Source organism: Balaenoptera physalus (assembly GCF_965194825.1).
Source record: "Balaenoptera physalus genome assembly, chromosome: 16".
In the NCBI taxonomy this organism is placed as follows: domain Eukaryota; kingdom Metazoa; phylum Chordata; class Mammalia; order Artiodactyla; family Balaenopteridae; genus Balaenoptera; species Balaenoptera physalus.
Window position 1 is genome coordinate 1,288,671 of NC_138898.1, and position 27,947 is coordinate 1,316,617.

The 27,947-nt window shown below is 62.9% G+C and overlaps 1 protein-coding gene across 5 annotated transcripts; it reads right to left on the reverse strand.

Moving 5' to 3' along the window:
• Positions 1 to 1,152: 1,152 nt before the first annotated feature.
• Positions 1,153 to 26,200, reverse strand: SLCO4A1 (solute carrier organic anion transporter family member 4A1). Of its 5 annotated transcripts, none has more exons than XM_082430769.1 (13): positions 26,065 to 26,200; positions 13,857 to 14,686; positions 12,786 to 12,876; positions 11,639 to 11,760; positions 11,126 to 11,237; positions 8,042 to 8,196; positions 6,537 to 6,732; positions 5,417 to 5,582; positions 5,143 to 5,315; positions 4,832 to 4,896; positions 4,296 to 4,444; positions 3,316 to 3,394; positions 1,153 to 2,324 (listed from the first exon to the last, which is right to left on the reverse strand). In XM_082430769.1, the coding sequence occupies exons 1-13, from the start codon at positions 26,133 to 26,135 to the stop codon at positions 2,098 to 2,100; spliced, it is 2,436 nt and encodes an 811-aa protein (XP_082286895.1). In that variant the 5' UTR covers positions 26,136 to 26,200; the 3' UTR covers positions 1,153 to 2,097. The 5 variants fall into 5 exon arrangements, 4 of the variants coding, with proteins under 4 accessions (XP_082286895.1, XP_082286896.1, XP_082286897.1 ...); XM_082430770.1 differs by lacking the exon at positions 26,065 to 26,200 and adding an exon at positions 25,086 to 25,688; XR_014254950.1 differs by having other exon boundaries at positions 2,263 to 2,324; positions 3,316 to 4,205.
• Between the last annotated feature and the right edge of the window lie 1,747 nt (positions 26,201 to 27,947).

The window sequence follows — 27,947 nt, forward strand, 5'->3', positions numbered from 1 at the left end:
GGAGTAAAGGGATCCAGAAGCCTTGGCTCTGCCAGGTGTCCGGGGTCCCGCCCCCCGAGGGGGTGCACCCCAGGCCTGGCTGGTGGGGCTCTCGGGCCTGGTGCAGGGCAGGTGAGTGGGGCAGATGCTCAGTTAATGCTCGGGCGTCATCTGTAAGGCCGCGAGCCTGCTTCCTTGCAAATAGAGGGTCAGGATTTGAGGAAGGATTTGTGTCCAGCTCACGTCTCAGAAACATCTCCCAGGGGAGTGGAAGGGAGAGACCCCCATTTTGTTTCGGCCTGCATTTGCGGGGCAGGGGACGCTGGCTGGGGAAGGGACTGGGGTCCACGTGGGCAGGTGGGCCGGTGGGCCTGGATTCCTGTGCCCAGGACGCGTCTGTGCTGCCCCCGGTGCCTGTGGCCACAACTGCGGATCCTCTAGGCTCCCTGGTACCCATCTGGGCGGCGCGGGGCTGGGGGCCGGCTCGGAGCTCACAGCCAGAGCTGGTGCTGGGGGACCCCCACCCAGATCCAATTAAGCAGCCCATTCCGTCCACACTCCTGGACTCCGGGGACTTCACAGACCCTCCCAGAGTGGGAGGCAGAGGTGCCTGACGCGCCCTGTGCGATGAGGCCCCAGAAGGGGGGAGCCACCTTCTGATAGCAGCCACGAGCCAGATCCCTTCTCTTCTGCTTCTTCCAAGAACCGCAATCGCTATCCTCCGGCCCTCAGGAGATGAAGCAGACAGGGTCATGGCCCAGCCTGGTCACGGCTCTGTCACATTTGGACATTTAGGGAAAGAGTAACCCTGTGCCGGGTCTCACCTGCGTGCATACACGTGTTCACACACATGCATGCTGACCGCAGCGCCGGCCACCCTGACCGAATCCCAGCGCTCCATGACGGTGGCGGGAAGTGGGACACTGGCTGGGGACCCAGCCCCCCACCCCCACCAACCTGGGCGCTGGGCCCTGAAAGGAGGAGACTCTTGGGTCACAACTGCGGAGGGGTCATTTCGAGGGGTGGGGGGTCGCCCACCGGGGGAACCCAGCCAAGCGACTGCTCACCCCGGGCAGCCCACAGAGAAACAAACTCACAAAAGCCCACTCGGAGGACTTGCAAAACTGCCGAACTTTGCAGATTTGTAGAAATAAAACACACGGGGCAGGAACATATGCTTTAAATATTAAAATATGTTTACATACCCACAGTTTTAACTGAGGGCACCAACAATAAACGTTCCACGCCAGTCCCGACGCCCTCCGGGTAGAATTCACAAGTGCTTAGCACACCATCAGGTAAAAAACAAATTCCATAAATAAGTGTTTCCTTATGCAAGTTGCTGCCGTCCTGCTGCAGGGCTGTGCGGCCCCAAGGAAAGGAGGTGACAGCAGGTTTAGAACACACGCAGGAGAGGGGTCCACACGGATGTGCCCCGGGGACGGCAGCCCACCGGCCTCCTCTGCATCAGGAGAAACACAGGAAGTCAGGGCCAGGCCGCGCGCAGGATGGGGTGGACCCGCGCAGAAGCACCGCCAGCGCCAGCTCGCCCGCGGGGGCGGGTGCTTTGTCCCTTCTGTGGAGCAGCTCCAACAGCGCCAGCATCACCGGCCTTAACGTCTCCAGAGAGAAGAGAGTAAACCACCGGGCAACCACCGCTCCAAACATCCGCCGTTCAAAGGAGAGATGAAGGGATGCCGGAAGTGTCTCCCCGAAGTCCACAGGTGGTTTCGCACTTCTCATAACCACTGACGGAGTTACGTAGGAATCGCGCAGGTTGCTTTAGAAGCACCGCTGTTCGTGTTTCCGAGGTGTCCTGAGGCCCCAGGGGATGTTATTTGGCTAAGTCCGTGGGAGAGGGCCAGAGTGTGAGCGGACCAGAGGGAGGCAGCCCTGCATCTGGCCGGGAAATGGGCCACTCCTTCCGAGCCAAGAGCCGCTCACCCCACTCCCTCTGGCAAGGTCTGGGGGGCTGGGGCAGGGGCGTCCAGTCGGACGTCTTGCATTCTTTCTCCTTGGCGCCTTTGAGGCTCAGCCCCCCAGACCCAGTGGCAGACTCTTGCAGGGTCCTCAGTGCCGGGTATCAATCGGGGAGGGGTCACCCCTTCCGGGGAGAAATTAGATCGCGTTCCTGGGACGTGCCGTGGCAGGCCCGTGCCCCTGGGCAGGCAGGTGGGCTGTCAGATGTCGCTCTGGATCTGGAGGGCTGAGGGGGCTTCCTGAAGGTCCGTGGGGTTGTCGGAGGCTGAGGACTGGCTGGGCAGAGAAGCCTCCAGGCCGTCCGAAGACCCCGACAGGGGCTTGTACAGGAAGCAGGCAGTGGTGAAGAAGACGAAGCCCAGGACCTGGGGAGAAGGGAGCCGCTGGACCTCTCCTGAGCCACCCGCCCAGAGGCCCTGGGCGCTCCCACTCTGAGCCCCCTGCCCAGCCCCGGGTTTCTCACGAGGTCCTGGGGAGCCAACCCTGCTCTGGCCAGAGGGTCCATCCGTTCTGCATAGCCAGTCCCTAGCCTGGACCCCAATATTGTTAGGGGGGAATGAAAAGTATGATTTGACTTAAAAACAGAGGCACTGGATGAAGTGGAGGTGCTTGTCGTGGGCTGAACAGGGTCCCCCCAAAAGATGTGTCCAAGTCCTGACCCCCGGAACCTGTGAATGGGACCTTGATTTGGAAATAGGGTCTTTGTAGATGTAATTAAGTTAGGGATCTTGAGATCACTCTGGGTTAGGGTGGACTGCAGATCCAGTGACGGATGTCCAAACAGCGAAAGGGGAGGAAGGTTCAGCACGGTGACACGCAGGGGGCAGCCCCGTGATGACAGAGGCAGAGACGGGGTGAAGAGTCTACAAGCCCAGGGGCCCCAAGGATGGAGGAGCCGCCAGGAGCAGGGAGGGGCACGGGACAGAGTCCCCCTCAGAGCCCCAGGGGGGACGGGCACTGCAGACACCTTGATTTTGGACGTCTGGCTTCCAGACGAGAAAAGGTGAATTTGTTTGAGCCACGTGGTGTGGGGTCTTTTGTCATGGCCGCCCCAGAACCTAAGTCAGAGGCGGTCACTCCACCGCAGCCGCCACCTTGACCCCCTGGGAATCACGCGCAGCCTGGAAGATGACAGTGTGGGCACGCGTGCTGGCCTCTGTACACGGGTGTATGCGTTCAGCGTGTGAACCCTGGGTTTCCTGGAGCACCGCCCAGGCCAATGGGCCTGAAGCCACAGGAACGAGAGGCTGTTTCCACTCTGTGGCCCCATGAGCGAGCGGGGTAGCACTTAAGGGGGTGCACCCGGCTGCCCCCACCCCCTCTAACATTAGCACTGGCTCTGGGAGCCAATCCTACCCCTGTGCCGAGGCCGCGGGGGGACTATCTGGGCAGACAGCCGTCCCGGGGTCCAGCCTGGTGCTCTGGCCGAGGGACCCTATAACACAGGGAAAAAGAAAAGCAAGGGCCGGCTCTCTGCACGGGGCGCGTCTATTTGAACTGACCCGTTTGTCCAGAGCCGCGCAAATCCCTTCTCACACTTGGCTATTTTTAAGCTCATATTCGGGGAGATAAACGCAAGGGTCGCTGAGAATCCTCTGTCTCTGAGGCCCCTCCCGAAAAGTCTCTGCCAGTGGGACATTCCCGAGTCCACCCTCCACCCAAAGAACAAATCCAAGACATTCTTATATACCAGCCCTAGGATTTCATTTTATTTGGGAAGTTGTGTGCCTTTTCCTCCAATGGGGGGAAACTCAAAATATAAATACTATGCTTCTCCCCACATAGCATACGCCAAGAGATACAGCAGGAAGTTTCCATTAACAGCTTGAAAGCAGAGGGTCAGGCTAAGAAGCAGGACGTAACTCAAGACCCACTAAGGATGGAGAAGGAGAAGTGCTGCTTGTGGACCCAGCCAGGCGACCTGGCCCAGAGCAAGCAGGCCTGCCCGGGCTCTTGCAGGGGGAGCAGTTTTGATTTCTCCAAAGCCTTAGCTGACCAGAGCCCAGGGGCAAACCACCAAGCCGGGATGGTGAGGGCCCTGGAAGGCAGGGGGCCTGGAGAGTGAGCCCCTGTGACCTGGGCCTGCTGTCCCACTGTTCCCACCACTGGCATCACATCATCACGGTCCCCAACAACAACAGCTCGAAATGGGGAAGGATCCCACTTCTGGAAACCGGGCTGTAGGATGATGCCCAGTGGGGGTTTAAGCTGTTGGAAGATCCCAGTGGCACGCCCGGACGCCCGAGCTAGTTGGAAAAGACTCTTGGTCCTTTGGAGTAGACTCTGGGACTCCCTCCCCCCGCCAGCGCACCTGGGGGCGAGGCCACCCTGCTCACCTTGTACGCCAGCCCTGCGATAAGCAGGTACTGGCTCATGGCCGAGTTCTGGTACACGAAGCAGGAGCCCTGCTGGCCGCACTGGTTCTGCCAGAGCAGGCATGCCTTGTCGATCACCCAGCCGAAGGCGATGGGGCCCGGGATGCCCCCTGTGGAGAGAGGCACACTCAGTACCCGGACACCCCCGGGGGGGCGTCCAGAGACCCAGACCAGGCGGGCTCTAAGGAACGTGACTTCGGCCACTGGTGTTCACGGCGGGTGCAAAGGGGACTTAATGTTCCTTTCTCTGGGGGCTTGCCTCCATGCCGGGAGAGTCCCCACGGTCTTCGACTCTGGTGGAGCTTGTGTGTTAATGAGGAAATGGGGGCCTCTGGGCAAAAACATGGCCATGGGTCCCTCTAGCGGACTGTTAGGGAATGGAGCCCTTCCCCGAGGTGGGCACAGCCTCGTGCTGGGAGGCACACCAGCCTGGCGCGTGCCCTTGTGCGGTGAACGCACACCACAGCTTTGCATGGCTTCCTCACACAGCACAGTACCTAGAGTTCTAACCACGATCCACTGGATCCCTAGTGCGAAGGATCGCTGCCGGTCACAGACACACCTGCAACGGAAAACCGGCCCATCAACGCCCGGGAAGCGTGGCCAAGTCACACCCCACGCCAGCGGCCGAGTCCTGGCCGAGCCCCGGGCCGCATCCCCAGGTGGCAAGCACCTCACAGAGGCAGTTAGCTCTCTCCTGCCACAGCTTTCCGGGGGCCCGGCACGTACCCCGCAGGGGTCTGCAGAGCTCCGCCTTGGCTGCAAAGGGAAAGGTTCTGGGCCAGAGTGAACCCAGGCCGGGGCTTACCGTAAAGTTGCCGTTAGTGCAGGAATGCTGCTGAGGAAGGTAAAGATAATTACAACGAATATGAAAACCAGAAGGAGGGGCTTTCTCTGACAAGTTGAAGTGCATTTCCCTGCGGTAGCATGGCCAAAACCAGAGGAAAAATTCTGAGGGACACAGCTACAGTCTCGGTACACCTGGGGGGCGCAACAAGAGCGCTGATTACAGGAGGAAGGGCCAGGGGCCCCCCAGCGTGCGGGCGCCACCGACCGCCTGGGCAGCAGCCCCCCACACTCACCTTCTGGCCACCGGGGCCAGGCGAGGCCGCCTCCGGGCACCCCGCGTGGCAGGGCGAGTAGTACATGAGGCCGTCGGGGCCACACACGGGGCTGTAGTGCTCCGGCTGGCAGCCGCAGGCGGCGTTGCAGGCAGCTGTCAGCCCCAGGTGGCCTTCGGGCAGGAGGCTGCAGGGGGGAGAGAGCGACGGTGGGGTGCAGGCCAGCATGGGGTCTGGTCCCTGAGGGCCCACGTCTGCAGGTCTCCAAACTCGCTGGGTTTGCTGCACCGAGGACCGGGGCTTCCTGCGTCGCCTTGGCTCCTAGAATCGCTGGATGTGCTCAGAGCGAAGCAAAGCAACCCTGCACAGCGCACTGCCTGCCTGGCTTGGTTTTGGGTCGGCAGTGCGTCCACAGGGCTCGAAATGCAAAAACTGCTTGAGTGCCAGGTACGAGGCGCCCCACGGCACCGGTCCCTGCTCTGCAGCGCAGGCGGGCGGACGTTCCACAGATCATTTGTCCGCACCCGCACAGACACACACTCTCCCCCTCTGCGCTCAAGCGGAGCACGCTGTACACGCTGTTCTGCTCCCTCCTTTTCCCGCTCGACACTACCTTGGAGGCGCCCAAGGACTAGACTCCTCCCTCCTCCACGGTACTAAGCCCTCCGCTCGGCACCAACTCTTGGCTAGTTTGGTTGTTTCCGACCCGGCTGTCCCGACAGTGGTACGATGGCATCCTTGCCCTCGGCGCTCACACTGTCATCTCTGCGGGTAATTCCCGGCCAGCAGTCGCTAGCCTGCGTCTACTTCAGTTATTCCCAAATCACCCCCAGCGGGCTGTTCCCCTCACGTCCCCAATGCAGTGACGCACGGGAGCCGAGGCTGGGCCACTTGCCAAGACAACACGCAGAGAGGAGATGGGGCCGGGACTGTCCCGTTTTACAGACAGAGGACTGAGGCTCAGGTGCCACGTGTGAGTGACTGGCCATTGGTCCCCGCTGAGGACACCATCCTTACTGTTATGACCATCTCCAATGACCTCACCCCAAGCGCCCGACCCCCTCCTCCTCCCCAGGGACCACTGGTGCCCCCAACAGGTGTGCAGAGGTCTCCCCTCGCCCAGGTGCCACCTGGCCCTTACCTCCCGTTGTAGCTGGCGGTCACGCCCGCCATGGGCACGTTGGGGCAGTGCATGAAGAAGACGAAGAAGGCCAGCATGCTGACCAGGGTGCAGAGCAGGCAGAACTTGATGATGTCTGAGCCTCGGAGCTTGCACTTGTTCACAAAGAAGCCGCCCAGGAACGTGCCTCCGCCACCTGCCGGCACCACCAGGTACCCTGTGGAGAGGGAGGGGCTCGGTGCCGTCCCGGAGCCACGGGGGTGGGGCCAGCAACCCCCTGGGCCTCGTCTCCGCTTTAGAGATGGGAGCCAGAGGCCCACAGCCATCGGCCCCAATCTGCGTGGCAGCACCAGGCTCTGCACCCTGACCAGTGCTCACAGGGGGCCTCGGAGCCTGGGGAGGCCGCCCGCCAGCTGCTCAGAGGCCCAGGGGTGCAGGGGCGGAGCAGGAGAGGTCCCTGGGCACTGCCCCTCCCACTGGGGAGACCCAAGGACAATCGCGCTCCCCTGGCCCACACGGCCTCTGCGGAGTCTGACCACAAGGGGGTGTTTGGAGAAGCTGGTGGCCGCCGTTTGGTAGGAAGTTGGGCTTCATCGGCACGTGGCTTCCAGGCCCGCCCTGGGATGGGGTGCCAATGGGAGGGGGGCTCTCCAAGGGTGGAGGAGACCTCAAAGACCCTGGGTGCGGTGAGCCCGTCTCCCCAGATGGAGACCGGCTCTGGGGGCAGAGGGGGGGACCCAGAGGACACGGCTGTCCCAGGAGGGGTGTCGGCCGCTGTGGGGCAGGGAAGCAGCTGGCGGGGGTGGGGCTCTGGCAGGTGGGGTCACAGCCAAGAGGCCGGCAAGGAGGGGAGTCTGGGGCACTAGTCACTGGGGACCCCCAGTCTGACACCGTCCTCCCTCGGGGGAGGCGCCCGGCCAGGATCGACCCACACACACCTCCTGCCCGGCAGGTTCTCGGTGAGGCTGTGGCTGTCCCCCCAAGCCCAGCGCTACCCGTGGACAGGGCCAGAAGGAGGGGTCTGAGGAGGACCTTCACTCTGGCCACAGACGCCTCCGGTCGGGCAGGCCCAGGGCTCCAGCCTCAGGGAGACCCCAGGACACCCATCGCCTGGCTCACGGGGACTGCCAGGCCCGAGGGAGCGCGGTGGGATCTGCCACCCAAACCCTCTCCGCCACAAGCCAGGGACGACGCAAAGGCCCAGGCTCTGGGTGGCAAGGGGGGCGGCAGGGAGAACGGGTCAGCAGGCTGTGTTCAGCGCTTCCCAAACTGCCCTCAGGAAGGACCATCCTGCCCATCGCGGCGGCAGCCTGTGTAAGTGTGATCAGAGCTGTTGTGTAAAAGCCCAGACACCTGCTCCAGGGTCCCTGCCTGGGGGGACCACATGCCCAGGACGTGCGCCCCGTGTGGGGAGCACTTGCTGCCTGGGGTTTTCTAGAAGAGACTCTCAAAGGCCCCTCAGTCTCTGAGAACCAGTGAAAAAACGGAGGACCCCCACCACCACAAGATTCAGGGAGCATTCTCACCAAACAAGGTGGCAGCTTCCGAGGCACTGAGGCTGAACTGGGACTCGAGGAACTTGGGGCCAAACGTGGACATGCCAGCGATGAGCGTGGCCTCTGTGGCCCCGGCCAGGCAGAGCAGGATGAACGTGGGGTTCTTCAGGAGGAGCCAGATGGAGCTGGATGGGGGAGGGGAATGGAGACCAGAGAGAAGAGACAGAGGGTCAGAGTGGGCCAGAGCCCTGGCCCTTCCCAACCGAGCACAAAGAGCCTGGTTCTGAGAGGGGGGTGGAGTGGGGTGTGGGAGGGCCGGGGCACCCCAATTTACTCCAGAGAAACCGAGAGTGGGTGTGGGGCTGGGCTGGGGCAGGGGAAGAGCTGGCGCCAGGATCCGGAGCCTGTGGCTTATTGTGAAAGCCGCTGTCACAGAGGTCGGCTGCAGTGGGGAAAGAGACCCTGAGTGACCGTGACACTGTTGAATCTGCCCCAGGGGCAGCCGGGGGGACCAGCAGAGGGGCCTGAGCCAGGAGCGGGAGGCTAGGGGGGAGGCGGCTGTCACCAAGTCCAGGACTGGGTGGCCCCCAGGAGAGGGGAACGGGGCCTGAGGGGTGGGATCACTTCTCACTTTTCGCCAGCTGGTGAAAAGGAGGGACAGAAATCCCTGAGGGTTTGGACCAAGAGGCCCCTCCAAGGAGACCCTGCGTGGGCTTGGCTGGCTCTCCGACTTCTCTTGGTGTGCACCTGGGGGGCAGTGGCCGGTGTAGTGATGCCAGGGGCCTGAGAAATGGCCCTTGGACCTGGCCTGAGAGTTCCCCCTCGAACCCAGTGCACACGGCTCTACACCCCGCCTGCCTTTCCCGGCCCTGGCCCCTCTCAGCCACCGGATGGCAGGTCCAGGACTCGTGAGTGATGTGGGCTGGGGACAGTTTCCCCTGGAGCCCTGGGTCCATCTCGGGCACCCAAGAGCAGGCAAAGCTTGGTGACAAACGACTGTGGTCCGACCCCTATCACAGCGGCTCCGACAACGGCTGCCTTTGCTCACATTCTCTGTGTCTGCAGCTAAGGCCTCCCACCCAGAGAACCAGCTCCCACCGACCCTACAGGTCATCTTCCACCAGGAGGGAGACGCCCACCCGGCCCAGCCGTCAATGCCGGCGCCTCCCTGCGTGTGTCAAAGCAGCACAGACACCTTGACGCTCCAGTGTTCTTCGCTTTGAGGACACAGGCCAACAGTAAATTGGATTCTGCCAAGTAGGAGCATGCAGGGTGGCCCCAGTTAGCCTTTGCGCCCTGGGAGGGAACTGATGCTAATGGAGTCGCCCCCCGCCCCCCACCCCCCACCCCTGCGGCTTCTCAGGGTAACCGCAGAGCGGCCTCCTTCCCCATCCTGCTTCAGACAGGGACCCAATTCCTTCGAAACTGACTTTCAAACTCAAGGACTGAAAAGGTTTCTTTCTGGTCAACAGCCCAAGTCCCACATCCATGAAGGAAACAAGATGCGGAGGAAATGCCATCCTGGTGGGGCTCTCCGGGACCAGAGTGTGTGTGTGTGTGTGTGTGTGTGTGTGTGTGTGTGTGTGTGTGTGCGCGCGCGCGCGCGTGTGCGTGTGCGTGCGCGTGCGTGTGTTGGGGGGGAGCCCAGGGTATGGCCGGTCCCTTCCCGGTCCTGCCCAGACGTGCCAGGCTTCGGAGATACTCGCCTGGGCTCAGGGGCAGGTGACTCTCCCCAGAAGTATGTGAACTTCCTTATTTCTTAATCTCAGCCTGCAGATTTCTTGGCTGAAACTCCCATGTTGAATTTGCTCAGAGAGCCAATCATGACCTTGACAGAGGGCCCATGTTCCGGTATTTATTTTACTATCAGCAACCGGTTTGGGGAACCAAGCCTGGGCATAAACCTCCTTATCTCGGGCTTTGTCCCCGGGTCCACCGGGGACCAAGCTGTTGACGCCCTCGGTGCCAGTGCGGCTCAGAGGGCGCAGGTGGCCCTGCCCCGGCTGGACGGAGCGAGCCCGCCCTTGCCTGGGTGATCCCGCCTCCCCGGCCAGCGTGGCCCTGGGCCCGCTCTGCCGGCCTTGGTGGCAGCCTCCTGGGTGGGCGGCTCTTCTGGGGGGTCTAAGCAGGCAACAGGTAGCCGGGGGGGGGGTTCCCTGACCCCACGTCACCCTCCCCGTGTTGAAGACAGATGGCGGGGGCTCATTCCCGCCACTAACAGCCTCCACCTGCCACGTGGACATTCGTGGGCTCAGGAAGCTGCGGGGCAGGCGGGCGCTCAGTGAGGCCGAGGACTCGGGCGGGTGACCATCCGAGGGCCGCCTCCCCCCTGCCCAGGAGAGCCCCCCGTGGAATGCCCTGATGAGGGGCGCTGGCCGGCCAGGAGCCCCAGCCCCACGCCGTCCCTCTGAGGCCCCGGCAGCCCAGGCTCTGTTTGTCCCAACAGTGTGTGAAGACAGCAAAGTAAGACCAGGTCAAGTACGAGACAAACAAGCGGTCGCTGCCCGAGAGGAGCGGCGGCCGCAGGGCAGAGGACGGGGGCTGCACGGTCCCCTCCTTGGAGCCCTGTGGGCACGTGCAGGTGACTCCCCATGAAATGGTCAGAGAGCGGGGCGGAGGGGTGACTCCTGGGGAACGATCTTGTGCGAGGCGGTCAGTTGCTTCCCTGGGAACCGTGGACAAGCTCGCTGTGGGGCAACTCGCCGAGCGTCAGGGATTCACTCCGTGACCATGAGGCGTCAGGCACAGCCCCCAGAGCCTGCCGTGTGGAGCGCAGACGGGTCCCTGCGTGCATGTCCCTGGGTCCCCGCAGGCCCGGGAATTGGGGGGTGGGCACCATGAGGCTGAGGCCCCGGCCCTTCCGTCGGAACCGGCCCTTGGTGCCTCCAAGACAGCAGGCTCTGTCCGCTGCTCCTTAATCTCTTAGCCCAAGTTTTGGAGCTGAGCCCCGAAGATTGTTGGGTCAGAAGGAGGTTTAGGGGCTGTGGGCTCCCCATGTGGCCCTGGAGGGGTCACAGGACTCTCCTAGCTTAGGGTCAAGACCCAGCATGTGTAGGACCCTAAAGGGTCTTCAGGACACACAGACACAGACGAGAGGCCCCCCAAGGTCCTTACAGAGGCAGGTCTCTGATGGTTTTCCCGAAGTCAGGGTTGCTGGTCACCCTGTGGCTGCTGTCCTTTAACTGGTGTGTTTCAGATGCTCTCATGACCACGTAGCGCTGGGAGCCTGGAAGGATGTGAACATCTGTGAGGGGCAGAGACCAAAGGCCCCTATGCCCCTGCTCCTGGGTGTGGGACCAGCCGGTGGATGAGGGCGCCCAGACAGACATCTCGTACGGATGCACCATGGTGACGGGTGGCAGGGATGGGGAGGTGGGAGAGAGCCCACGGGCCCAACCTGGGACCAGAGGGAGACGGAAGGTATTGAAAGGAGTGCCCATCCCCCGTTGAAACAAGCCTCTTCCGTGGTCCCCCAGCGGGCAGAGACCGCAGGGGTGGAGGCAGCACACAGGCCGGGCCGCCCTGCCGGATGGCAGCACCCGCCCAGAGGATGACGACCCCGGCCCCACCGCTCCTGGCGGCGAGGAGGAGCAGGGCATGGGGCGTCCTTCTGCGGGAAGCACCCACCTGGCAGCTGCCGCGGGTAGCCGAGGATGGGCACGGCGATGAGGAAGGCGGCAGCTCCAGTGCCCAGGAAGCCCACCCACCAGGCGCCGACCCACAGCGGGCTCTCGGTGGTCAGCTCCGTCCTGCGGGAAGAGGCACGTGGGGTCAGCGCTGTGCTCACAGCGTCTAGGGCACACACGCTGGGCGACCTCCTGCTTGCTGGTCAGTGAGAGGCGGAGACCAAAGGCTCTGCTTGAGGCCCCCGCCCTGATGCCTCACCACCCCCGGTCTGGGACCAGCGGTGGACGGAGGGCATCGGGACGGACAGGAGGTGGGCATGCACCAGGGGACCCTGCCCAGGTCCACCCCTTCCTCTGGGGCCTGCGAGCCGGCCTCCCGACGAGGCCACAGGGGCTGGGGGCCCAGGAGGGGCAGGGCAGAGGGTGGGTGGCTGGTGCCCTGGCCTCGTGAAGCTCAGGGGGCTTGCCTGCGACCCCCATCTGCACACAAGTGCACCTTTAAATTCAAAGGTACATGGGAAAGAACCCTGGGCTGGGCAGCCAGGTGGACAGGAGACAAGGGGCTGGCAGAGGCCAGCCGGCTGCCCCCGCGTTGTATTCTGGGGAATAAACTGGTGACTGAGCCAGTGCTGTGCTTTCCTGAGTTCTGTGAGCCATTCTAGCAAATTACTAGAAGGAGGGGTCCTGGGACCCTCCGCTTTGCAGCCAAGTTGGACAGAAGCGTGGGTAACCGGGAGCCACCACCGCGGCTGGCGTCTGAAGGGTGGGTGCTCTCGCTCACCTGTGGGGTCTGAGCTGACTCCGGGAAGTCAGTGTCAGATTGAGGTGAACTGGGGACACCCAGCTGGTGTCCGGAGAGCACTGGAGAATTGTTTGGTGTAGACCACCCCCCCCCAAAAAAAGAACCTCCCGGTGGCGGCAGGAAATCCCCTCTTGGTTCCGCAAAGGGCATGGGAGCAGTTGCGGCCTGGTCCCTTCCAGCCTCGGGAGGCCGTCCATCCATGCTGTCCCCTCCCTCAGGCCACACTCTCCAAGCTGCCCAGACTCCCAGGTCCACCAGAGCAAGGTCGGCCTGGACCTCCCCCACCTGGGCCACCATCCTCCTGCACCAAGAGTGGGCGTCTTCTCTGTGGGCCCAGGTCACTCACCGGTGGCCTATTTCGGTGTAAATATTCAGCAGGGCACCTCCGACCAGGTAGCCGGCTGCGGGGCCGAGGATGGCCGCGGTGTAGAAGATGGCTGGAAGGGAAGCAGAGGCGTCGGGGACCTGCTGCGCCCTCTGTGCCACCCCTCCGGCCCACCTAAGACAAGCCCCCTTGCATTTCTGCACCTCCACCCCTACTCCCAGGCATGAACTCCTTTAAACTGGGGGTTCCGTTGCACAGTCTCCACTGTGTCTGGTATTGGCTGGTGTCAACCTTTCAAGGTGTTTTTAAAATATTTCCCTCAAAGCCCCTATAGACACCATTTGGACTCTTTCCCCCTCGAAAAAGCAAAGATCCTAAGACTCATTTTGCAGGATGACGGCGGCACCCATGCAGCGCTGCAGGCTCACCCGGGTCCCAAATGCCCCCCGTCCCCGGAATGGCAACTGCTACGTGACTCGGATGAGCAGAGCCCAAGGTGGACGTAATGAAGCAGAGCAGCGAGCAAATCTGGCTGGGCCGGGGCGTCGGCCGCGGGCTCTCCACTGACCCCGACCCCTTCCCTGGGAGAGCTGACCTCGCAGGAGGGACTCGGAGAGGCGGCTGGCCTGAGGCTGGGAACACGGAAATCTCACCCCAGATGAACGAGAGGGTCTCGGGGGCAGCTCGAGGCTCGGGCCCGGCCCCCGGGGGTGGCGTGGCAGCCCCCAGCTCTGCAGCCCAGCCACCATCCCAGCCCGGCTCGCGGGATCCGAGTTCCCCGACCAGGGATCAAACCTGGGCCCCCTGCAGCGGAAGCGCAGAGTCCTAACCACGGGACCACGAGGGTCCGCGCGCTCCAGACCCTGTGGGACGTGCCAGGGATCGGGCTGAGGCCGGCGAGCACCACCTCCATCACCTGCGGTGTCAGGTGAGACGCAGGCCCGTGCCGACCTGCCACCTCACCTAGGAGCACCTGGGGCCATTTGGAGCCACGTGTGGCCAACAGGGACATGAATGTAGGGGGCTTGGACGGGGCAGGGCTCTGAGCAGACGGCCGGCTGGCGTCACCACCATCACACCCGCCCCACTCACCGATGTAGACAGGCGAGTAGCTGGACTTGACATTCTCGTCCAGGTAGGTGACGCCCAGCGTGTAGAGCGGGGTGGCGCCCATGCCGTGCAGGAACTGGCCCAGCATGAAGACCAGCTGGTAGCTGGACAGGCCAGAGGTGCGGCCCCCGCAGGTCGCGCTGCGGTTGGCCCGGCATGTTCCGACGGCCTCGTCCACCTGCGCCTCGTAGGGGCCGGTTGTGAAGTGGGGCAGTGAGAAGACCAGCGAGCCGGCGCCCATGACCAGCACGCCCCAGCCCAGCCAGCGAGGCTTGTGGCCGTGGCCTCCGAAGTAGCTAACGAAGGTGAGGCAGAGGCAGGCGGCCACGTCGTAGGAGCTGGCGATGAGGCCGCTCTGGTAGCTGTGCAGGTCGTAGCGCCGCTCGATGGATGTGACGACAGTGTTGATGAAGCCGTTCACCGTCATGCCCTGCAGGAAGGAGGCCGCGCACAGGAACAGCAGGAAGCCCCGGGGCGTGTTGAAGGCCTGCAGGCACGTGGGCGCGAAGGCCCGCCAGCCGCAGGCCTGGTCCGGCCTCCCCGTGGCCACGTAGCGCACCTCCCGGGCCGCCCGGGGCCCGCGCTTCTCGGGCAGCGGCTGGCACAGCGGCTGGCTCAGGGGCGAGCCCAGGGACGCCCGCCTGCTGGGGGGCGTGCAGTCACACTCGCCGTTGTTGGCCAACGGGGGGCCGGGGAAGACCATCTGCGGCATCGAGACAAAGTGCTTGTCCCCCATCGAGTGCTGCGGCATCTCCGAGGGCGTGACAGCGACGGCAGCGGGAGTGGGTGCGGAATTCCAGCGGCGGTCCGATCTGCGGGAAGAATCCATCTCCAGGAGAACCCTCCCCCGGCCTGTCCCCGGGGGCACCCACGGCTCTGCCTGTTCACTACCCAGCCTGGTGAGGGCAGCCTTTCTGACCAGCCCCCTCCCCGAATCCAGACCCGCACCCTCAGGGCAGCCCCCGGCCTGAATGAGGCCACAGAGCTGAGAGTGGAGCTGAGACACAGCAGGACTGAGTCAGACGCCATGTGAGCCCCTGGACCACCCCGACCCGCACCTGCCCCACGGCCTTGGCTCGCCGGCCTGAGCTGTGCGCTCCGCCAGGGGCAGCTGACCGCTCCCGCCCTCAACTCCAAGCCCAGCCTCCATTCTTCCCTGAGCTCACACCCGGCCGGCCTTGTGCTCTTTAGCATGAAAGGGAAATCCAACTCAGCCCAGCGTGTGGAGAGTGTGGGAAATGAGGAAGGGGGTACAGGCAGGCCCACCCGGGCCCCCGGGATGGCACCGGGCGGGAGGGTCGGCTGGCGCTGGGCCTCGCCCGTGGCTGGTCTCTCGAGATGCTGAAACCGCTGCAGGTCGCAGCCCCGCAGACAGGTTCAACGGCCACTGTGCCAGCACTCCACCTTTCTGCAAACTCCCAGCCTGGCCTGTTCCCGTTGCCCTCTCTGGGCCCTCACTTTGACTCCCAGCCCACGGACCAAACGGAGCTCAGTTGGGCCTGAGAAATGGCTGCATCTCGAGGTTCCCGGGGCTCCCACACACCCCCGACACCCCGAAGCTTTGAGAAAAGGCGGGACCTATTGCCAGGTAAACAGATCCTTCTGGACCCCCCAGGCGGCGACAACCACTCTGCATCTTAAGAGGAAAAATGCTGATTTTTTCCCAACAGAAGTAAACCGGCCAGCACAGGTACAGTCGCTGTGATAGGAAACACCTGATCTTGGTAGTACCCACAGCCCCTGGGCCCCTGTGCGAGGGTCTTCTGCCGAACTCAACACACTTCCATCGGGTTACCTCTCGCTACGGGCTGAACCGTGTCCCCAAAAGAAGATACGCTGGAACCCTAAGCCCCAGCTCCCTGGAATGTGAGTGATTTGGAGGGGGGGCCTCTAAGGAGGTGACAGGTAAAATGAGATCACTGGGGGGGGGGATCTGGTCCACTACGACTACTGTCCTTTAAAGGAAGGACTCTGGACCCAGATAGGCACACAGGGAGAACCCGCTGTCGGCCACTCAGGGCCCCGAGGCGGCCTAAGACCCCCCGCTGCGCACGGTGTCAGTGATGTCGGGAGAGGCCGCTGCCCAGAGGGCTGACGCTTCCCCCAGACGTGTCTCAGATTAGACTTGGTGGACCGAGTCCTTCAGGCAGCTAGTCACAGAGCCCCACTCTGCTGGGCCCCGAGCTGGGGACGCGGAGGGGCAGGATGGTGGTTCCCCACCCCCGGCCCGAAAAGATACATCCTCCCGACCCTGAGCATGACCTTATTTGGAAAAAGTGTCTTTGCAGATATGATCGGTGATTTGAGATGAGGTCCTCCTGGCTTGGGGAGGCCCCAAATCCAGCGACAGTGTCCTTATTAGAGAAGCCACGCGATGGCGGAAGCAGAAACTACAGTGATGAGGCCACAAGCCAAGGACGCCTGGGGGACGCTGGAAGGGGTGGGAAGGACCCTCCCCCGGAGCCTCCAGAGGGAGGGCAGCCCTGCCCCCACCCTGACTTCAGACTCTTGGCCTCCAGAACTGGGCGGGGAATAGAGTTCTGTTCTTTTACGCCCCCGGTCTGTGGTCCTTCGTTACAGGACACTCACACAGCCCCCGAGGAGGCCCGGTTTTCAGGAGACCGCAGGCCTGGAGGGAGGTGGAGTCTCACAGACACTCAGAACAGGACGTGAGCCCAGCGGTGAGCGCAGAGGGCGGTACCACCGAGTCTCCTGGGCGGCGGGGCGGGGCGGGAACATCGGGAGTGCCTCTGGGGGAGCTGCGCCTGGCATGGGCCCTGCTGGCAGAGAGCAAAGAGGACTTTCCAGCCATCCTGGCCACAGACAGAGCCTTCAGCCCTTGCGACGGCAGGTTTTTGGCTTCTGAGGGCTGGTTTTCATTTGTTTGCTTGTTTTGTTTTGTCTCGTTTTTTGTTTTTTGGCCGCGCCACGTGGCATGCGGGATCTTAGTTCCTGACCAAGGATCGAACCTGTGCCCCCTGCAAGGGAGCTCAGAGTCCTAACCACTGGACCGCCAGGTTAGGACTGTTTTTAAACAAAAGATGGGCTTTATCTTGTGTTAACCTTGCAAACTGGGAAGCAGTCCAGGGTGAGGGGAGTGGGCCGTGGTGGGACCACACCTGGGTCTGGGAGGCAGTTTTGCGTTGGGGGGTCTGGGAGCACCACCTCTCCCGGTCCCCTCGCACTCTGTGCGTTGAGGCTGGGGCGCCAGGTCTTTCTGCCAGACCTCTGCCTGCTCCTCAGCCACGCCGTCTTACCTAATTGTAGCCTCACCCCGCCTCCTCTCCGGCCTTCCCTGGGGCCAGGCCGTGGGCGCAAATGCCGTAAGACACTGCAGCATCCCACTTCCCGGCGGAGTCTGAGCTCCACGCACAGCCCATCTTACAGGAAAGGGAAGTGGGCCCAGAGGAGTCAGCAGTTTCCCCAAGGCCACACAGCCATCCAGGGCCGGTTAGGACGAGACCACGTGGCCCGGCTTCAGAGCCCACGAGCGCGTTGGCTGTCCTCGCCAACGTCTTATTCAAAGAACCACGACCAACTGTGTGGCATTGACACACGGGGCCAGCTCTTTGCTCTGGAAACTGGCACTGCCAGGTGATCAGCAGCCAGATCTCGAGGCCGAGTGTGGGCAGGAGTCACTCCCCAGGGCCCGCGACCATGCCCAGGGCTGTACCTACAGAGCCACCGCCTCCTCCGTGCACCCTGGCACGCCAGGCTCGCTCACGCGGGCTAGGAGGGTGCCCACGGAAGGAGCAAAGTTCCCGCCGCGTGAAGGATCGCCACGCCTCCTGGAGGGACAGAAAGCCACGCACCTGCTCCCACAGCAGGTACTGTAGGCACTTGGGCCGCCGTGGAACAGCGTAGACGGTGACAAGCGTGAGCCCCGAGACGGCACAGCGCTGCTTCCCACCAGCCCCGCGGCTCAGACGGGCTCCCGAAACAGAAACGCGGAAAAAGCTCGGCCTTGCCCAGAGGCGGCTGCGTGTTTGTGCTGTGGGGGTGCATTCCTCCACAATGTGCGCACACACACACCCATCTGTGCACACACCTTCCACACGGAAACACATGAACGCACGCACATAACCAGCAGGGCCCTGGACCCCTTCCCAGCTGGGATGGACCCGAAGGGAAGGCGTCCAAGCGGGCCGAGGGGCAGCGGCTGCTCTGAGAGGTCGGTCCGGCGGCCTGTGGGGGTGGACGGTCAGCACTGGGCTGGGGAATTATTACTGGTGGGTGGGCCTTCCTAGGAGGGACCTGCAGAACCGCCTCCCCCCAGCTCTGAGCTTGTTCAACCGTCCCGCCGATCCCCCGCAAGGAGGAATGCAGGGGCCGGAACGGGAAGGATCGGGCCCCCAGCAGGGCTCAGGAGGCGGCCAGATCGCGGAGCTATCGAGACTAGGAACGGTCATGAAGAAACAGAGTCCTTTCTATTTGAAAATAAAGCCCTTAACAAGACTCGAATGCCAGCGGTGTGTGGCCCAGACAGCTCCACGTCAGCGTAAAGTCTCCCTGAGCTAAGAGCTCTGATCTCTGACATAAACACGTAAAGTCAACCTGCAATCATGCACATCGCTTGCTTGTTGAGTCACAGACTGAAAATCCCATTTTAGACATCAGCCAGGCGACCGGCGGTGGTCACCACCCGCACGGGATGGGAAGTAAACGGCGCCACTCGGGTGGGCAGCCCCGGGGTCTCCTCCCCGGGTCCGTCAAGAGCAGCTGAGTGCAGACCACGCGCCCCCACCCCCCTTCGAGGCAGCGCGATGACGGTGTCTACCCAATCTCTGACTAAGCCCAGACTCTGCTCCCCCTGAAGGCGTTCACCCTTATCAGCAGCGTCTTGATCAGAAAGGAGGCCGGGCCCTCCCATGACGCAGGCGCTGAGGTGTGAGGTGCGGGGGCGGGGAGGGCAGACAGAAACACCTGCGACGTGGAGCCAGCGCGTCTGGAATGTCCCCTCCGTCGGCAGGCAGCGCCGGATCCTGGGTCCGGGGCTGTGTGACACCTGGAATCTCACAGCCACGAGGACGGTCCCACGTTCTCGGGTCTTCAGGGGGAGATTCCTGAGTTCGTACCCAGATCTCACGCGGCTGTGTCCGGGCGACACATGCTGGGCGTGCACGGTGTCAGGAGACAGCTCCAGAAATGGACACAGACGGTCATGTTGAGGCCTGCCCCGGACTTAAAGGACACTTTGCTGTGTGTGCAGCTCGAGGACTGAATCTCACGGCAAAGGTCTGCTGCATAAACGGGCCTGCAGGAGCCGCCAGCTCCAGCACGAGGGCGTCTCAGCCAGCGTGGTTGAGCCCAGGACGCAGACTCAGCTGTGGGCTGTGTGGGCACGGCCAGCTGCTCCGTCTCGGTCTCCCGCTCATCAGCGCCCTCACGACAGCGCTGCTGGGGCCTGGGGGTGCGACCCAGGCCACTCAGGGTGATTTCTTTCCTGGACATGCTTGTGAGATGGCCAGAGTTGACCCCCCGCGGGGCTCAGCCAGGAGAAGGTGACTTCACGGCTGGTGACTCCCTGCAGGTGGCCAACCCCCATTAAGGCCAGGCTGGTGGCCCCGAGGCCGTTGCCTTTTGTTTCTCTGTCTCAGGTCCCTGTGGTCAAGCTGGTGGGAGGGTGACAGGGGCTGCAGAGTCCAGTGGCAGCACCACTTACAGGTCAGCTGGCTCCCCCAAGGAGTGGACACCACAGCTGGGCTTGGGGAGGAAGTCAGGCCTCCCCACCGATTCCTCTTCTGGGCACTGTGAGTGTGTGCACGTGGCCTACGGTTTCTCTCCGCTTGGATATCGTTTTAGCAAAAAAGTGTATCTGCTTCCCACCTGCTGCTGAGGCCTGATCCAAGGTGTGGCGCCTCTTCCGGGACCTGAATTCTCAGGCTTGGCTGATGGTTGAGCGGGGCCCTGGTGACTGCAGCCAAGCTGGGTGGAGACTGCACCACAGGAAGGACGGGCCAGCTCCCACCAGCATCCCAGGTCCAGTGCACAGGTATCCTCACCTGAGAGACCCCGACGCCACCTAAATGCCGGCCTCTCCTCCCTCCCCTCCGCGGAGCCCATGCCTCAGAGTCTGGAGCCCGGTCCATGATCTCAGAGCCAAGAACAGAATGATTGTAGAGTCTACGTGTCAGTTTGGTGGGTCCCAGGGTGCCCAGACATTAGGTAAACATTCCAGGTGCAGCTGTGAGGGCATTTCTGGAATCAATTAGCATTTTTTAAAAAAATTAATTTTATTTATTTTTGTCTGCGTTGCATCTTCGTTGCTGTGCGCGGGATTTTCTCTAGTTGTGAGCGGAGGCTACTCTTGGTTACGATGCGCAGGCTTCTCATTGCCGTGGCTTCTCTCTTTGCGGAGCACGGGCTCTAGGCGCACAGGCTTCAGTAGTTGTGGCACGTGGGCTCAGTAGTTGTGGCTCATGGGCTCTAGAGCGCAGGCTCAGTAGTTGTGGAGCACGGGCTTAGTTGCTCCGCGGCGTGTGGGATCTTCCCAGACCAGGGCTCAAACCAGTGTCCCCTGCATTGGCAGGCGGATTCTTAACCACTGCGCCACCAGGGAAGCCCTCAATTAGCATTTGAATCGGTATATTTAGAGCCCGTGGGCCTCATGCAATCAGCTGAAGGACTGAATAGAACGGAAAGGCTGATCCTTCCCTGAATTGCCCTGCAGGGCTGCCTTTGAACTGGGACACGGCTTTTCCCTGCCTTCACTCACACGGAAACATCATGGCTCTTTCTGGGTCTTGAGGCTGCTGACTTTCAGACGCCAAACACGACTTCATCTCTGCTGGGTCTGCAGCTTGCCGACCACGTATCTTACAAAGTCACGTGGGCTGAGTCCCTATAATTAGTCTCTTTTTATAGCGACCTATCTGCTATTGGCTGGGTTTCTCCGGAGACCCCTGACTCATGCAGCAGGTAGTCCTGTGCCGACACCTGCTTGTGCGAGGCCTGTGCTGGGCGGCGGGTTTGGGGACCGCGGGACACCGTCCTGTCCACAGGAGCTCACAGCCGCCACACCCAAGGCTGTCCCGAGCCAGCAGCAAACTGTCCCAGCTGCAAATCCGAACAGCACAAGCTGCCGAGAGCCGGTGGCAGCAAGACACACACAGCTTGGAGCCGACAAAGGCCCAGGAGCCGGGCTGCAGGGCAGGGCATCTGACAGGACGCTGCCACCATCACATCGACACCCGTCCCATGGGCCTGGCTCAGCTGAGCCCCCTCTTGCGCACGGCAGACCCGTGAAATCCCCCACCACGGGCGCACCCACGTTAGGGATGTAACTTTCAGCCCCGAGCCGGGCACCCTCCCCCCGGCCCTGTGCTGGACCGCTGCCCTAGGACAAAGTCTCCGGGGTGCTCCAGCCATGTGACCCCCAAACTGGGGCAGCAGGGGGCTGGCGGCCCTGGAGCACCCGCTCAACCCTCAGGCAGGCCCTCCCTGCTGTTCTGCTGCCTTCACTCTCATGGAAAGACGTCTGAGGCCGGGAGCAGCTCTGATGAAGCCTTTGACAGCTCTCCTGGCCTTGGAGAATCCCCTCCTTGTACAGGGAAGAGGCTGTCCTCCCCGGCTACGCAGGAGGCGCGCAGCTCCCCCCAGGGAGCCCCCTCTCAAGGGGGAATCTTGTCCCACCCTCCCGGCCTGTCCCTGGCCAGGCGGCAGCAGGTCAGCTGCAGGTGGAGGGGACCGTGGGAGTATGCCCCACTGCCAGAGGCCTTCCTTCCCTGTCCCCTGGGGCGAGTCAGAGGCTGCGGGATTAGGCAGGCTGATCAGCAGGGAGAATAATGTGTACCCGGGGGCCTCAGGCCAGCAGTTCTGCACCTGGGGCTTCAGCTGGGCGAGTGAGGGTGTGTACGCGTGTGCACACATATGAGCGTACTTTTGTGTGTGTGCACGGCGATCTTAGCAGGAAACCACAGGTTTCTTCCGACTCCCAAGCTGGCCTGGCCCATCAGCTGAGCCCAGAGGTGTCTGTGCCGAGGAACTCCAGGCCCCCTCCCCCACTTTGCCTCCCCCTCCTCCTCGCAGCCTCACGAGCCCCCCCGACAGCTGTACTGTAGGAGGTCAGTGGCCCCCACTTGGGTGGCTCGCCGTAGCTCCATCTGTGAGAACTGAGATCCTGGTGTCAGTCAAGGACTGAGATGGTTTTCATATTCACATGCTTGGCTCTGCCTGCTTCTTTCCTCGGGTCTGATGCAGCCATTTACTTCTCTCCTGGTTGAAGGCTGTCCACAAAGCGTAGCGGGTGGGAAGGGCGCAGGATTACCCAGAGTAACATGTTAAGCCTCAGGTGGCGGCCCCTGGGCCCCTGGGCCTCCTCGGCCTGGGTTCCCGTGGGAGTCTGGCTGCAGCTGGAGCAAATGCCCCAGGGGGGCCTGAGGCTGAGGGTGAGCCAGGTGGGGCCCGTCCCCACGCCAGGAGTGCTCCCGGGCTCTGTCCTGGCCACGCTGGGAGCTTGGCAGCCAGGGAAGAGCCACAGGCTTCATTTCTCCTCTGCCTCGCGCTCCAGCCAGCAGACGCCTCGACCTGACCGCCCTGAGGCCGCCAGCCACAGTCACACGGCCCCCTCGGCCGTGCTCCTGCCTCCCCGCCTCCCATCCCTGCACCTTCAGTACCCCACGACCCCTGGGACCCTGCAGGCAGCTCTCTCCCTCGCCTCCCAAACTCAACCTGCTCTCTCGTCCTCCGAGTGGGTGAGTGGAGGGGGTCTTCAATTCCTGAAGATGAGACTCAAAGCTATTTATGGAGCAAGCACCGGGTGGCAGGACCTGGGCGGCCACCGCAGGGCTGGCGCACCCTAATTTGCATACCTGATGGCCACACACAGGTGAGTGGGCAGGAAGCTGGCTGCTTTGCATGGAGGCCACAATGCAGGACTGTCTGAGGGAAACCAGGAAAGACCCGTCCCTCAGGGAGTGTCCTGCTGTCTCAGCGTGGGTGTCCCTACTTCCACCCTGCCTCCACGGCCCGAGCCCGGCGTGTGGGAGCGTGGGGTGAGCAGACCTGCAGAGACCCTCACGGGTTTGGGGGTGCCGGGGAAGGTTCCGTCCACGCGAGGGGCCTGCCCTGGCGCAGGCTGGACTCTGCCACTCCCAGGTGGCCTCTTAGGCCCTTGGGTCCAAGTACCAGGCCCACGGCATCTGCCGAGAGGCAGGGCCCCGAGCAAGCTGGGGTGGGAGGGGGCGTTGCCCTCAGCCCAGCGATCCTGAGCCTTCTGTGTTTTGGATGGAGGGGCAATGCCTCCGGTACTCCCAAGGCTTGCTGGATAAAAAAGCCACGGAGGAAAGGCGGCCCCCGTGGTGAGGGTGCTTGTGTGGTGCCCGGCAGCGTGGGCGGAGAGGGCCTGCTGCAAACCCCCAGCCTGGGAGCCCGCGACTCTGAACCCAGATAAGCGGACCCAGCCGGCCTGGTGCTTGGACCTCAGTGGCCGCACCGGCCGCACCGTGAGTGAGCAGCTCTCGTAAGGGACACGTGGTTTGTGAATGCACCTCCCCACCCCTGGAAATGTGGTCCAAGAGGCTAATTCTGGGTAATGCTGCGGGAAGGGGGCTGCGCCGTGGCCAAGGGCAACAGGGATGTCTGAGGACAGCGGGCTGAAGGCTGAGCCGGGGCAGCGGCAGGAAGAGTCCCCACGAGCAGCCGCAGGAGACACAGCCCGGGCCCCGCGGGCGGCACTCAGGCTGGTCCCCGTCCCCCGCGGCAGGGCCTGGCTAGCCCTGGTCACCTGAGGCCTGAGCTGGGGCCCCCCTCCCGCTGCTGGGGCAGGATCCCGGCAGGCCTGTCCGATTACCTACCGTGGTGAAGACGGGGGTCCTGCCCTCATGTGGACGCCCATGCCCACCACGACCACACCGAGGCCACACAGCAGCTGAATGTCCAGGAACAAAAGCGGCCAAGAGTCCTGAGGATTATTGCATATGTCCCCCCATAAGCGGGCAGTGGGCTCTTTGCCACGCCCGAGGACGGGAGGCTCGGGAGGGAATATCGGCGTGGTCTCTGTCCACTCCCCAGTTGGAGGAGACAACGGAGGAAGCGGGAGTGTGGCCAGGGTGAGTCCTCCGGGTCCCCTGCCGGGCCCTCTGCACCACCACAGCTCCATCCAGACCGAGAGTACCAGGCTCTGTCCCACTACCTGCTGGCTCTCCAAGTCGAGGTGCTCGGAATCGGGCACTCAAACAGGACCAGATGCCAGCCCCAAGACCTCATTCACGCGGCCCTCATCCTCGTTCACACAGCCCTCATCCTCGTTGACACGGCCCTCATCCTGACCTCCAGGCTCCCAGCCACCTCACCACGGCTGCTGCGGGGAAGGGCGTGGTTGGGATCTGCCCAGCACCTGCTGCAGGGACTACACCCAAGGAACCAGGATTAGGTCATAGCCACCCGGGAGGGAAGCAGCCCCGCGAAGAATTTCCAGGCAATATCTGCCAGCCCTGCCCAGCAGCACGGGTCCTGATTCAGGGCAGTCAGGGGTGCAGGGGTCCAGCCAAGAGGCCTCTCCCTCCCCTCCCTCCAGCAGCACGTGGGAAAGCTGGGCTGTGGAGGCCCAGAGGCATCCTTCCTGCATCCCACAGGCCTGGACTATCCTGGCCAAATGCTCTTGTCCCCTTAGGTGCCGTCCATCTTTTGGTGGGCAGCAAAAGACACCCTGCTCTGTGTCAGGACCGGCCCTCCTGGGCTTCCTCCTCCCCCAGGAACAGAGCTGTAAAACGTCTGGAATCACACAAATGTGATTCAAACCTCTCCACCACGTTCTGCCTGTGTGACTTTGGACAAGTGCCTCAGTTTACTCATCTGTGGAATGGGAACGATAGTAGCTCCCTCGTGGGTGGTGGTAAGGATTCAATGAGCTGATGCTCAAAGCACGCAGCACAGGGCCTGCACATTCTAAGTGACCAACAAAGACGCCTGAGGTCATTGTGATTACTGCCGGTGTTAGATTCACCCTCCAACCCGGCTAAAACCAAGTGCTTTCTCTCCTCTGAAGTCCATCTGCCCCAGGCTGCACAGAGAAAACCTCACAGCACCACCATGCTCACGGTTCACCGCCCCACCAGCTCCCTGGAGCCAGTTTCTGATTAGACAGAGGAAACCCAAGTTCCCCAAAGCACCGCGAAAAGCGGCCACTAGGAAGCTGGTTCCTTCACTGTGGAAAACTACTGCAGCTCCTAGCGGCTCCAGACAGAAACAGGCCCCATCACCAAGTCTGACCTTGGCAGCAGGAGCCTCCAGGCACCCACATGGGGGATGGGGCCTGGACCCCACTGCCTGATGGGCTTCTCCCCACCGGATTCCACACCGCCCAGGCTTGCTCCTCCGGTTTGGAAATCTCAGCATCTGCCTAGGTTTTCCCGTCCGGAGCCAAGCGTGCCCACTGGGTGCGGAGGGTGGGCCCCTCGTTTCCATCCTCCCTCAGCCTCGGCCTGCACCCAGGGGCGCCCGGTCTTCCAGTGCCGGCTCTGCGCCGGACGCGGGGACCTCGCGTAGCGGGGCGGGGACAGGGGCGTGGCCCGTATCGCCCAGGCTGGGACCAGTCCCTCGCGCCCACCCAGTAGCTCGGCCCGCGGGGCCGGCTCCGCCCGCGCTCCCCTCCCCGAGGTGTCTGGAGCGCGGCTGGCGCGAACAAAGCCCTGCCGCCCGCGAGAAACTTCTGTTCAAGACGATTTCCTCCTTGACTCAGCGGCAGCGGCACCCGCCGCAGGTGGGGGCCCCGCCGCAAGCCTGCAGCTCCGGGAAGCTCATCTGTCCCTGGCGCGACTCTCGTGGCCTGCGCCCGCGTGCGCGCCCGGCCACCTGCCCCGGCCACTAGCCCTGGCCGCTCCCTCCATCCCCGCCTGACCCCAACCACCATCCATCCCCTCCCCCTCGGCCCGCCTCCTCGGAAGCTCCCCGCCTGGGGAGCCGGCAGCTAGAGGGGGCGCATTGTGCAGCCGATTCCCTGGAGGCAGGCGGGCTGTGGGGTGCGGGTCCGCGCTCGGTCCCGCCCTCCCGGCCGCGGAGGGGCTTGGGGCGCACTGCCGGCGCCCCGGGTCCCGCCCCGCGCGGCCTCCCCGATCCCCTGGTCCCCGCCCAACGTCTGAGGGCACCTGCCGCGCTCCTGACATCAGCAGGTCTGGGCCCGGCGCACCTGGGCGGCGCGCCCACGAAGGCGCCCTGACCCTCCGCGGCCCACGCTGCCGCAAGCACTCACCGTCCAGAGGGCCCAGCCGCCGCGCTGCGAACCAAGCTCTGGCTGCCGCTCAGCGCCCACTCCGGCTTCATTCATCCCCTCCCGGGCCCGCCCCGCCTCGGGGAGGAGGCTGCCCGGCCTCACCTACTCCGGCCAATGGCTGTGCCGAGCGGGCTGGGGCCGCCCCCACCCCCCCACCGCGCCCCCGGGCCCGCCCACCGAGAGGTGTCAGAGGCCTGAGTGCGCGGCTGGGGAGGGAGCTGGCGAGGGGCGGGGCCCGGCCCGGGGCTGGAGCAGGGAGGAGGGGGCGCGAGACCCGACGGGGCGAAGGGAGGAGGGGCGGGGGCCGGGACGCCCCTCCATCCCCCAGGTCGCCGGCGCGCGCCTTCGCTGACTAATCCCTCCCAACCCCAAGAGGCCCCGATCTCCGAGCTACAGGCTGGGAAACCGAGAGCCGAGCGGTGAAGTGTGCTTCCCGGGCCGCGCGACTACTCAGTTTCGAGCTGACTCGGAATTGAAGCAGGGCGTGTAGGGCCGAGACCTTGGGAGAGGAAGTGGGAGGGAGAGAGTTTCCCGCACTACCCCTTCGGCAAGGCCACCTGTGGCCAGGTGGGGGCCGGGGCAGAGGCGCAGGAGTGGTCTGGACCCAGGTCCGGGCTGGGACGCCCACCTGGGAGCAGCCCCTCTGGTGGGCCCCGGCGCCCGTGGGGGTTGGGAATGCGGGTTTGGGGACGTGCCCTGGGCGCATGGTGAGGCCAGCACCTTTCCCTGGGGAATCCACTGTTTTCCGTCTGTTGCCTTTTCAGTAAAACGATCCTCTTTTGACGTCAGCGCTGATGTCAGGAGAGGGGGAGGCACCAGACACACTGCCCTCAACAGGGGGGCCTGTTTGAATCTGCCCAATAGTCCTGCTGTGTGACCTTGAACACAGTGTTTAATCCCTCTGAGCCTCAGTTTCCTCATCTGTGAAAGAGGAGTGATGATGGAGCTTCCTTAAAGGGCTGTTGAAAACATTGAATGAAATAAAACAGGGCCAGAGGTTGGCCCATGTAAGGGCTCATAAGAGCTGCCAAGAAGTGAAATATTAATAGCTGACCACAATAACACTCCACAATTTTTCCTTTTTATTTTCCTTAAAATCAATTTATTTTAAAAAGCCTACAAAAGTCAACCGTGTGTGTGTGTGTGTGTGTGTGTGTGTGTTTGTGTATTTGAATCCTGAGATAAGTTGGGTAAGGGAGTAATGACCAGTGTGACCTTAGCCTGGTAAAGCCCATGGAACCACAAAGGAGATGCAAGAGGCTGGCCTCTTCCTGTGCGGGGGTGGGGAGCCAGAGCCAGAGAAGGAGGTGCTGGGGCTTATGGGAGAATGTCCCGTTCACACAGTTATTTGTGAAATGCTCTTCCTTCGGTGCTGGGCTTTTGCCCACTCACATCTGGTCCTGGGAGTCCCTGGTGATGTCTGCAGGGCTCCCGGCCGCCTCCATGCCTCCACTCCTGGAAGCTGGGGCGAGGTCCAGTTACTCCTAGAAGACTGGTCTCCGCTCCTGGCACTACCCTTTAAGAGTAGAAAACCAGCAACTGTTGTTCCTGGTTGGAGAAGTTCCCTCCAAGAGGATGAGGAACTGCTGGGGAGTCGGCCGTTCTGCCTGGCAGAGGAGGCTGCTGGGAGTGGACGGGTGCCCGCTCCATGAAGATTTCCCCATGAGGACAGGGAATTGAGCTGCCCTGCAGACCTGGGCTCAGTGTGGAAACTGCTGGGAGCAGCATTTCCCAGGAGAGCCAAATGGAGATGCCTTTTGTAGGTAGTGAGCTCCCCGTCACGGGAGGTGTGTGAGCAGAACTAGCCGATCTTCTCATGGTGATGCTGTGAAAGCATTTCAAATGTCAGAAGCAGGATCAGA

What these genes read in the sequence shown, in the direction of transcription:
- SLCO4A1 (XM_082430769.1), bottom strand. Translation starts at nt 26,135, where the DNA reads ATGAAGCCGGAGTGGGCGCTGAGCGGCAGCCAGAGCTTGGTTCGCAGC. An exon ending in GCGGCTGGGCCCTCTGGACG is followed by an intron (nt 14,687 to 26,064) that starts GTGAGTGCTTGC and finishes TTCTTCCCGCAG; the next exon opens with ATCGGACCGCCGCTGGAATT. An exon ending in TCGCAGGGCTGGCGTACAAG is followed by an intron (nt 3,395 to 4,295) that starts GTGAGCAGGGTG and finishes CCTGTGTTATAG; the next exon opens with GGTCCCTCGGCCAGAGCACC.